The sequence below is a fragment of the Mastacembelus armatus genome, chromosome 23 (genome assembly GCF_900324485.2).
Source record: "Mastacembelus armatus chromosome 23, fMasArm1.2, whole genome shotgun sequence".
In the NCBI taxonomy this organism is placed as follows: domain Eukaryota; kingdom Metazoa; phylum Chordata; class Actinopteri; order Synbranchiformes; family Mastacembelidae; genus Mastacembelus; species Mastacembelus armatus.
The window spans coordinates 7747571-7758851 of NC_046655.1; the positions used below are offsets into that span (position 1 = coordinate 7747571).

At 39.7% G+C, this 11281-nt stretch overlaps 1 protein-coding gene across 4 annotated transcripts in view; it reads right to left on the reverse strand.

Moving 5' to 3' along the window:
- Positions 1–10686, reverse strand: part of tfec (transcription factor EC) — a 29835-nt gene extending 19149 nt beyond the window's left edge. For 3 of the 4 annotated variants that reach the window (XM_026326518.1, XM_026326515.1, XM_026326513.1), the window contains exons 1-2: positions 10426–10686; positions 5261–5506 (exon numbers count right to left, since the gene is read on the reverse strand). In XM_026326518.1, the coding sequence (XP_026182303.1) occupies positions 5261–5482 (222 nt within the window). In that variant the 5' untranslated portion in view covers positions 5483–5506; positions 10426–10686. The remainder of the gene's footprint in view (positions 1–5260; positions 5507–10425) is intronic. The other variant, XM_026326514.1, reaches the window with a different exon arrangement.
- Positions 10687–11281: the final 595 nt, after the last annotated feature.

The following is an 11281-nucleotide window of genomic DNA, read 5'->3' on the forward strand; positions in this document are numbered from 1 at the left end:
GTGAAGCTTTGCCTATCACAACTGCTCATCTTGTCTTTCAGCAGGGAACAAAAGGAGAGAGATGTTAAAAAGGGGGGGCCTTGATAAGATCATGTTGTAGCCACAAGCCAAAAACAAGAAGGATTCAATGAAGTGACGAGCTTTTTGATTCTTTAAGGCCTAACCTGCATTTCCTACTGTCTTTTGGCTTAAGGACATTTGTAGATCATATCTTAAGGTTGCTTTCTTTTCTTCCCAAGTTTTTGATGGAAGTCTGTATCCTGGAATAAACAGTAGGAAAGTGATCAGGCCAGAAATTGCTGGTTTAACATCTTTCCTAAAATATATTTTTAGTTCAAACTGTTTTATGTTCTCTATTTATCTCCAAGCTAATAAGAGATTGCAACTGGTTGCAAAAACAGTTTAAGCATGTTTCAAGACTGCACTCATTGTTTTACAATGATTTCAGTAAAAAAAAATCACATGAACTGAGTTGTGCGTTTAATAAGTTGTGATATATGTCCTTCTATTTTGAGTTTTCAAAAACATCATGTGCTGTCATTGAGATGAATGTTTTCCAGATTAATATCAATTTCATTAATACTTTTTAAACCATGTCATCTTTTTTCCCGTGTACTACAACGTTGTTGTTGTAGTACTGCGATGTGACGGTATAGTTACACTCCTGCACTCAGCACTTGCCCTCTCAAACTCTCACACACATACAGAAAAATGAGGCTTTGCACTTTCCTCTAAAGTCATTCTTTCAAATCAAATATCCAAGGACAAAGACTCTATTGATTCATACATCACACAGCTTATTATGCATGGATCATAAACACACACACACATACAGACACACACAAACACAAAAGGGGTGACCAAATGCCAATTATGATGTTCTTCTCTCTCCCTCACCCCCCAAAGCTTATCTAGCCTCCGGGGAGACCTCCAGCCTATTCCCTCCCTCTTCCTTAAATACAGATCCTAAAGCCAGCATGAAGCCTCTGTTAGTCCCAGCACACTGTCCCTGTTTACCCACTCCCTGATGCACACTGTCCACTTCCCCAGCCACACACTAACACTACTACTGTCTACACATTGTACCTTTTCTTTTGCCCCCTTTTGAATCCTATTAGTGCGTGAACTTAGTTTAACTGAAAAAAGACTGTCGACTTCACTCAATTAGGCCTAATAGGATTAGGTTGCTGGTATGGGCCTGAAGGTTTAAATAGGACTGGAATTTTGGCAGACACCTGCTCCATCCATTGCGTTAATCTTTTAAAGGCTATGGAGTATGCAAGGGCCCCGGTGTTGCCCAGGATTGAATGGTTGGATGAGTGACTGTATTAGGTACATGGGTTTCAGCCCTGATGGCATCAGTACCATAGGAATTGTGGACCAGTGATGAAAGAGGGCACTGGTGAATCAAATGGTTGGAGGAACAGTAGCCGGCCTTGCTGTTGTTCAAACCGGCACCTAATCAACTTAAGTACAAGCAGTGGTGATGTTCTTTAAAAGTAGTGATGCATGTAATTAACAGCAGAAAAGTCATTTTTCAAGTTTTAGGTTTATGTATGTGAAGTTTTATCTTTTATGTGTGACGGTAAACATCAATTTTGGTCATTTTATATATGATTTTGCAAGCATTTGGTGAATTGCTATGTAAATAGATATCAGATATCAGCAATAAATATATCTTTATATAGCCTAAAGCAGGTTTGTAACTTAATCTGACCGTGCATTCTAATTGACGCAGAAATTAAGAATTTAGTTGTCAAGCACATTACAAATTGTTTGTTAACCTGAATCATGTTATTGCAAGTTGACATCAAATTTGAAAAACAGACAATAAAACAACATTCAGTAGCTTAGGCAAAGCAGACATCTGTATCTGTAGTCAAAAAGGAAAAGATACACATAAAAAAATCAGAAGTTTCAGAGCTCTGCAAAAAAGATGAACTTGGCCCTCGTCTGCCAGAGCAGTGCTTCTGCCAATCAAGTATCATTGCGACTACTAAAGATAAAAATGATTGCAGCCAGAGTTGTACAACCCTGTCTCTTGAAATTATTAACATACAGTCTCTTGGAGACTTAAATGTAGATTGTCATTGTGCCGCTAAGGACAAACTGGTCTACTAAGGAAAGTCTTATTACTTTGTATGAAGAAGGTCCTAAATAGTCCCATTCATAAGCATAGAACAAAGAGGAGAGCAGTCATAATCAGATTTCAAGCATAGCTATGACTGAGTAGATGATGGGTTAATAACTGATGGGTTATATGTCACTCTAAACAGAACAAATCATAGTCTATGAAACACTTCCTTTCTTCACAACATATCTATACACGCAATGTTTGAATATTACAGACAAGACACAAGTTTTATTTACACAGGCTTTGTCATAGACTAGACCTCTGGCTGAAGAAGCTTCTTCTTAAAATGCAGTATTTTTACCTGCTTGCTAGTTAAATGCATCCAACGCCATGTATGTTGTTGTACCAGATGGTAACAAACACCCCACAGGGAAGTTAGTCCTCTTCGATACTAATCATCATTCTTCCCAGGGGTGTCACACCCAGTCTCATACCAACACCTCACAATGTCTTTCCCGGAGGTCTCTCCATATCCTTGGGTGATGTGAATAGCGAGCTTGGTGGCCTTGAAACCCCCCACCACCACCCCGCTTGAGGGATTATGATATGTTGTATCTAGACGTGCCCTGTGTTTCTGTTGTGTGTGTCAATTATCGGGACAGTCTAACAGAATAACCAGCGTAGGAAGAGATCAGGGGGTGAGCTGTGAGGTGGGGTGTGTGCGCTGTTAGGATGGAGTCCTGTCCAGTCTGACACACTAAAGAACTTTAGAGGGCTACTCTGCCTAATCCTATTAGTGTCCTAGAAAACTCTTTCATATCAGAAGGGGTCAGATGAGACACCTCTGTGAAAAGGTCTGTCTGAAATTCCATCACCAAATAATGAAAAAACGTTTATTTTACAGGCAACATCACTAAGGAGTTGCAGTTGTGTTTATACTAACACCATTCATGTTAATCTAGCCCTTAGAATAGTGACAGCATCACTTCCTTTTATGGAGATGGTTCATGGCTCATCCTGTTTTTGTCTAAACGCTGAGTTTTCACAGATTTTTTTAATTGACTTCCAGCTATCTAGTTCATGCTCACTAAAATACTGGATATTGACATGCCTACAGATTTTTGAGTTGGAGAATGTGAACAATACCCAAAGCTTCAGCTAAACTTTGCAGAACTGGCACAGCATATAGGGAATGAACTTTTATTCCATGCAGTGTGTTTTCCATTGGCATATTTAAATGTTTCCAGCACATTGTTCCATCTATCTGAATTATTACGCAGGAGTTCTTGCCGTCTATTTTCCTTCATTCACCCAGTCCAGTGGGCAAACAGCCGCCCAGACAGCCCAGGCACTCGGCCAGTCCAGATGGGTGGTCCACACAAATCACCGCAGCTCTCCTGAGCTTTGGCCTGCTAGTGTCCCTCTTGCCCTGACACTCTCCCCTTTTCCTGTGCTCTCTCCCTCTCACACATTCTTGTTTCTTCTCTCTTCCAACAGTCTTGGCTAAGTCATGGCTCTTTCCCTTCTCCTTTGGCTGTTTCCCCTTACAATGTTTGTAGTTTTTCTATCCTGCATTCATCTTAGCAGCTTAGATTCTCTCTGCACGTTTCCATCTTTGCATTAGCTACATTAGTTTGTCGTCTCTTCCTCTGCTCTTTCTCACTGGTTTTTGGTCTGTCTCTCCCTATCACAGCAGTGTAGGATAATCCACGACCTGAGCATTGGAGCCTGCATGTTGTACTGTACATGCTGGATCTGTTTTCTCCAGAGCAGAGTCAAAAGAGCAAGTTTTTTTTGGTTTTTTTTTTTTTCCCTTCTTCACACTAACACTTCCACTTGCACCCAGCATCCAACTGCTCTTCCTCTTCTATCGCATAAGGCAGGCAAATATAAATTCACACACACATGCATCATGCATTTGCACATGTACAGAACACACACCAGAGCAACTTTAGCACATGAAAGGCTGACAGTCTATCAGTCATTTATCTAATGCGCGGATGTTTTCTGTTCCTCCTCCTCTAAAAGTCTGATTTATATCTCCATTCCTGAAATCACCCCCACAAACCCTAAGAGACAGCTGATCTGGGAGTCTTTTTACACAATAGACCCAACCTACCCCAAATATTCAGAATTCACTTTTGCATCAAAGCAAAGCAGAAAAAAAATTTTTTTTTCCAAATTCCAGACAAGGCCTGCAATCATTGTGCAATCCAAAAAAAGAATGCCTGCATATGCAAGAGCATGTGAATGCACACAGTATGCATACGTTGAATGGCGTACCGTAATTGCAGTAGCCAGTTATGGCTCAGTGATCTGTCAGCACATAGGATGTGGGGTTTTTAGTTGTCTGGACAATGGTGCTACAATCCCCAGAGAGAGAGAGAGAGAGAGAGAGAGAGAATTCCAAAGAAATGACCCCTAACACAGAATTTATTCTAATGGGTCTGACGTGTGTGAACAGTAGCAATATAGTCACAATCAGATTACTATGTATCATTGGCAGATGGTTACACACATACTGCAGGAGGACAAATGTGTTACCCCCATTTACAGCTTTTAAAAAGACAAATATAAATAGAATATGTAGTTTGTAAAACCGTGATCTCCACTGTAACAGCCCTGTTTTCATTAACCTGTTTTTTCAATGGTGTCTAATCAGCAGTGATGAATAGACTACAATGTGTCATTGATGTTGTTTACATGCAGCAGGCAGGAGGAGGTTCACCAGAGGAGGCCCACTGTGTTTACGACGTGCTTGGGTTTCATATTTATGATAGGTGATGCATTTGATAGAGCTCTGTAATTATACATGTGACAACATTGTTTTTAACCTAACAGCTGAGCAATATATTCCTGTGGTGACATAGGGGCTATTAGTAGAAGTGTGAGGGCAAGAAAAACCCGCATTGACAGCGGGTCGTTTATACTGGAGGTGTCAGTTGTTTATGTTTTAATCACAGTTCTTTGTCTGGTCACCATATAAATGTAATGCAAAGAGACTGAGAGGAACAATAGGATAATAATGGTATATGGCGGTAGAAATTTTCTGTTTTTTAAGTGTGCCATTTCAAATATTGGGTGGGTTGCTGTGAAATGTAGGGGGCACACAGCATGAATTCTAACACTTTGTTGATTCTTCATTTAGCTCATTTGTTACCATGATTTTCCGTTCTGGCTACCTACCTTCCATGTGTGTTGAGAATGGCACCAAAGAGGGGGTTGCACTCGGGCATATGCTCCACTTTTGGGACACTGAGAGTGAGAATGATGAATGGTAGCACTGGGGCGAGGGGGACAGAACTGAAGCCAGCTATGTGGATGTGGTCCAGACTCATTTAAACTCTGTCTGTCATCTTTTGGGCTAATCCCCCATTGGTTGTCTGGTCCGGAGTACGACTGGAACATTTCTGGAACAAACTGTAACTGGATCTAAGCAAAAAAAGAAAAACAAAGGAAACAACAGTCAGTCGGCAGATTAACCAATTATGTAATTAAATTGTTAGATTACTTTTATTAAATCACGATTTATTCTGGAACCTCTCAGTGAATATCTTGTTAGGCAGAGGGAAAACAGAGGGCAGCAGGCACATGTGTGGATGTGACTGTGTGTATGTTTTTAGAGCTGATTACAGCTGTTACTGTAGTTTGACTGGTTACTGGTTTGCCTTAGCTTCTTTTTTGTAATCTTCAACTGGGAGCCTCGCTGTCTATCAGATTTGAGAACTTTGAAACGTATCTTCTCTCAAATCTATTCTGTCTAGTGACTGTAGTATCTCGAATGGGTTTATTTGTGAAATTAATAAATGGTTCCTGATTTGATTTATATAAAGTTTAATTCTGTGACATTTTAGTATCTTCATTATGGACTGAATGGGCAGATAAACATAATTAATGCTGTGACCGAAGTAACAACAAGCGGCAAACTCCGAATCAAAGCACCTCACAGTCTGTGGCTTTGCCGGAATCAGTTGATACACAATTTAAGTTTGATTGGAAAAACATCGCTGCCCACAATTCTTTTATATGAATTGTTAATAATGTCACCTAGTCCATGAATAATGTTGCAAAACAGAAAATCTAAATCATATTATTTCTTCTTGTGTCATGAATGTTCTTTATTCTTTGTTTTCCTCATTGAGCATATCATTCAGGGTTAAATAAGGATCAAGTGGAACATTTTTATTGCATACCTCACTTTACTGGGTGCTTTAATTGGCCAGAGACATTCAGTCCATGGAAAGGAAAGGTCTAGCATTGAAAATCACTGGTGGCATGACTCCGATTAAAATATACCACTAAATAATAAACAAATAAATAAATACAATTATTTTGAAGGCTGGAATAAAGATGATGGGCCAGAGCTGGGGAAACCTGCCCAGAAGTGGGTTAGAGGTGGGGAGAGGTGGGCAATAACTGTTGGTCCCATGGGGAGCCAAGTATAAAAGTACGAAACCTCTTCATGTCTAAATTACAATATTTGAGTGCAAATTAGCTGTCAATGCTAGTTGAGTACTAGTGGAGACAATATGCAAAATAGGAGACTCCTATATTTGCAGGACTGATTGAACACAAAGTGAATGTAGGTGAGAAAGTAGAAGATGGTGTGCGATTCTTTCTACCTCTCTCTCCACATGTGGGGGTTAATTGGCATGGCATATGGCCGCCTGCCTGTCCAAGCATGGTACAAACACTGTTTAATTGCCTTTATTCCATTGCCAACATTGCAGAATACCTCCGCTGCAGACTATGCCAGGCAGTTCTAGGCACTGTGTAAAAATGTGTCGATGACGTTGACAGGGCATGAGAAAACAGGTTCTTGTAGACGTAGAGAAAGGGTTTTGTCCACCTCGCTGAATTCCGACAGGAATGGTCATCGGGAACAACGAGTTTGTTTGTGAGGGTTTAGCCTGAGTCTTTGTCTGTGGTTTGTGAGCTTCTCTGTTAGCCCATGAGCAAGGCATCTTACTTAAATAACAATTGACTGTCTTAACACATGAAGAGTGTTTTATGAGTATGGGAATGCCACTCAGTTAGGCTTTTGTCATTCAGTTACTCTTCCACTATACTAACCCACATTGTGTGTGCTTAGGTCTAATGGCTCAGGTTCAGAAATTAAACAGCTACAGGGCTTACAACTGAATTTCATAGCTACATTTGAATATGGCCAAATTAAACCATTTAATCTAAAACAATTTTGTTAAAGGCATCCATCAGAAATGGTGAACATTCTGGCATGAACAGTTAAATGAACATCAGAAATTGAACCTGTGAGTATCTCACATCTCAAGTGTTGTGAGTGATGAATGCCAATCTATTAGTGGCAACACAGTTATTCAGACAGAATTTGAAATTTACAGGCTTAACTTTGCATTTTAAATCATTTTATTGTATGTATCGTCTGAGAAGTCAGAACTATTGTAGACCAAGGCCTGGTCCTGAGAGTCTCAGGTGTTCTCCCCTCCTCCGTAATTAGCTTACATTAGCTAAAATGCCTCATTATTGATTGTCTGCTGAATGGCCATGTAATGCTATAACCCGTGTGACTGTGATGTGCTGAACTCATGAGACCAACACCTTATGATCTCACACTTGTTCAACAAGCGTTACCCCCTATTTAAGTCTGTTTGTCTTTGTTTTTTTTCCTACTAAGAACAGTTAACTAAAGGCCTCCTGCTGCTGTGTAGGTAGTCTTTACAGAACGCCTTGGGGTCACTGCAAGACAACAAGCAACAGTGCTCATTATTCTCTACGTCAGTGAGAAAACTGTATCCAGATGAGTAATAAATCAGATAAAACAACAACGCAAATTCTATTAGTTTGCTCAATCTCTCTGTTTGTTGTTGTATCAGTTGGGTAGTCTACAGTGTGTATTAAATATTATATATATATATAATATGTATTTTAAAAACATTGTTATAGAAAAACTTGCATAATTGTAGTTGCATAATTGTTAAACAATATTTGCATCCCTTCTGTCTGTCCAGGTTACACAATCCTCACCCACCTGTGTAGAGACAGGAAGTTTGGAGTATCGTTGCTGAGTATTTTTTGAGTGCCTGTGTTACACATGAGAAAACACACACACACACACTGACATCTGCCTCATTAAAACTTTTCCCGTTGATGTGCCACTTTGTACAGCTCTCCACTCATCATCACCTCCAATCCGCCCAACCCTGCCTTCCTTTGAGCTCCACTATTTATTTTCATCAAGGCCTCAGCCTCTCTCTCTCTTTCTTCTTCTCTGTCTCACCCACTCTCCCTCTCATCCACAGTGGGCTTTGTCGCTGGCCTGTCATGTACCGAAGCACCTATTTATTTGCTTTTTCTCACCACTAATTATTTCGTATTGTCCCCTCCCGGCGTCCCATGGTGTCGGGAACAAGACCGCCGAGATCGTTTTTGTTCCCTGTGCTCAAGACATGAGTCATTGAACCGAGATAATGATGAGGAGCTCAGACATGCAGGGAGATCCAGCTTCTATCGGTGCTCACACCAGTGAAGTCTTCACACCCCTCACACAGAGTCATTATTACAGAGACTATTCAGTTTGGGTTAAGAGCCGAGATCACCGTTCTAAATGTGTCTACTACACATGTCAATAAGATCCACTTTGTGACGTCAAAGAGTGGTTTCAGGAAGAGCCTGTAGACTAGGAGAACATTCATCGATCAACGGTGTGTGCTGCTGCTGAGAGGAGGTCACCACTGTCTCACATTGAACTCAGTCCTCAGAGCAGACAGTGTTTACATTCTTACAGTACATTACTCCCACCTGCTCACCACTTGTCAAACACATCTCTCTATAAAAAAAACTCTGCAAATGTTAAATAATTGTTGACATTATTATTAATCTCAGCAGCCAAGATCATTAATTGCAAGGGGAACCTAAAACAATTATGGACAGGGCATATGTAAACACGTTGGATGCATTTCTGGGAAATGTCAAATCCAAGTTGTCATTTCCAGAGTAGCCACATGATGGTGCTGTATGCACCCATTCAACATCGTAAACAAGACACTGCTCATACTTTTATTTCCTTCTTGAAACTGTAAGTTAGGCCCACACAAACTATGATTAGGGATGGGGGGAAATCCATGTGTGTCATTAACTATATGACATGCCTGACGAGCCATGACTCAGAGAAGAGTGATGTCTCGGAATTGCAAAACTCCTGGAGGACCCCTTGCACAAGATTTAATGTCAAAAAAACACTGCCGTTTATGCTGCACACTACACCAACTCTCCACTCCATCCTCTGAAAATACACTAGCTCTCCACACATCTCTACTGTTGACTCCTACACCTGAGCTCTTCTTTGATAAAGACATAAAAAGACCTGAAAATCTTATTGATCATGTAAAGTCCTTTATCCCAAAATTAATAAGATGTAGTACTTGTGTGTTTGTACTTTTGTTTTCTAGGATGTTTTTTTTTTTTTAACAGATTTTGCTCAAAATGCTAGTCATCTTGGTTGTGACTCATCGTCCCATGAGGCCTTTGCACACACCACCCTCTTTGCATAGAGCTCAGTCTGACCACATGGTCCCCCCCCCCCCCCTGCCCGAGCCCCCAACCTACACACGAACAACTCGGAAACCAACATTCCCGTGATGCAAGATTAGAGAAGTTCACAGGGTATTTTCCTTGATATATTGTAAATAATATCAGGTGACTAAAAAAAAAAAAAAAAAAAAAAAATGAGGAAGTGCCGCATGAGGAACTGTAAAGATTTTTCCTGCTGTGTCATTCTGATATATCAAAGCTCAGCCTTTTAAAAAAAATGCTAAGAAAGAAACAAATGATGCTACAAGTCTAAATGCAGCAAGGCAATTGTTTACAACAGTTTTACAACAGTTTTATGAATTAGTATGAATACATACAGGCACAAATGTCTGACTGTTCTTTTTTTAATGATTTAATGAAAATATATATATAAATGAACTGAATAACTCCAAATAATGCAGTTACAATAATGAAAAAAACATGGATTTCATTGGTATGAGGCATTGTACAATAATTAAATAAAAAATTTCCTTATCTACACAACTTATATACATTCTTACATTTTGTATTATATTTACATGTTTCTGATGATAAAATGTATTTAAGACTCAAAAAGAAGCTGTTCTTCATATCAAAACAGTCCAGCATGGCACTGAGCATCTTCCCTTTAAACAGGATGCTGTTTGTGGAGAAGTGAGGTGATGGGTTTCTGTACCCCTCATTCTAAAGATCCACAAGAGCAGCTTTTATAAACCACAATTTATAGCATAGCATACCTAAAATTGCCAAACAATAACATTTCAGTGTGCATGTGAAAAAAAAGATCATAAATTCTCAGTTACCTGTGGTTGCGTGTCTCTGGAGGACAGGTGCTCTGTAGCTTTGTCTGCTTCTTCAAAATACCCCTGTAAACTCGCTTGTTGATCAGCCTCTTATTGATGTTTAAACATTCCTGGAAGAAGGGAATAGTGAAAGGATCCCAAATTTAAACCAAAGTGTATTTCCTCTTTTCACTGAAGAGCAGGGTGCAAAGGGAAGCTTTTACGTCGACTGCCCCTATATCTGAGACAGAAATATACACACATTCTAGCAAGTCATCATCTTACATAATCATGGTTGCACATAAAGAAATCAAATAAGGTTAAAATCTCTAACTAAGGCTTACTAAGAAGTATTACTCTTACAATATTGAATGGTGTATGTAGCTTTGCTTAGCTTTGAGTTTTTTTTTCTGGAAATTCTCAACAAAGCCACGGTACTTGCCTGGTAAACTACAACAGATACTTCTGTTGATAATGCAGCATTTACACTTCAGTATTGTTGTCAAGGTCATTACTAAAAAATAAAAGTGTGGTTTTCAAGTGTAGACTGAATGCTGTTGATTTCGTATTCTTGAGACAGTTTGTCTATACCTGATCAACGCGTCTTGACTTGTAAGAACAAAACACACAAGTGTTTTTGGTCAGTTTTTATGGAACATTGACATTTCATACTAGAGGAAAGGGCTCAGATATTGCATTCACGATCACTCTAATCTGCATAATGACAGTGATGAACAACCCATCGGGGACGATTAGAGAGAAAAAGCCTCCAAATTCTCCTTCAGATGCATGTTGATTGTGTTTATTCACGGCAGTTAGGTTGATGAGGGAGCAATATGGAGGAGGTTGGATGGACACTTGTTACATGTTACTGTTA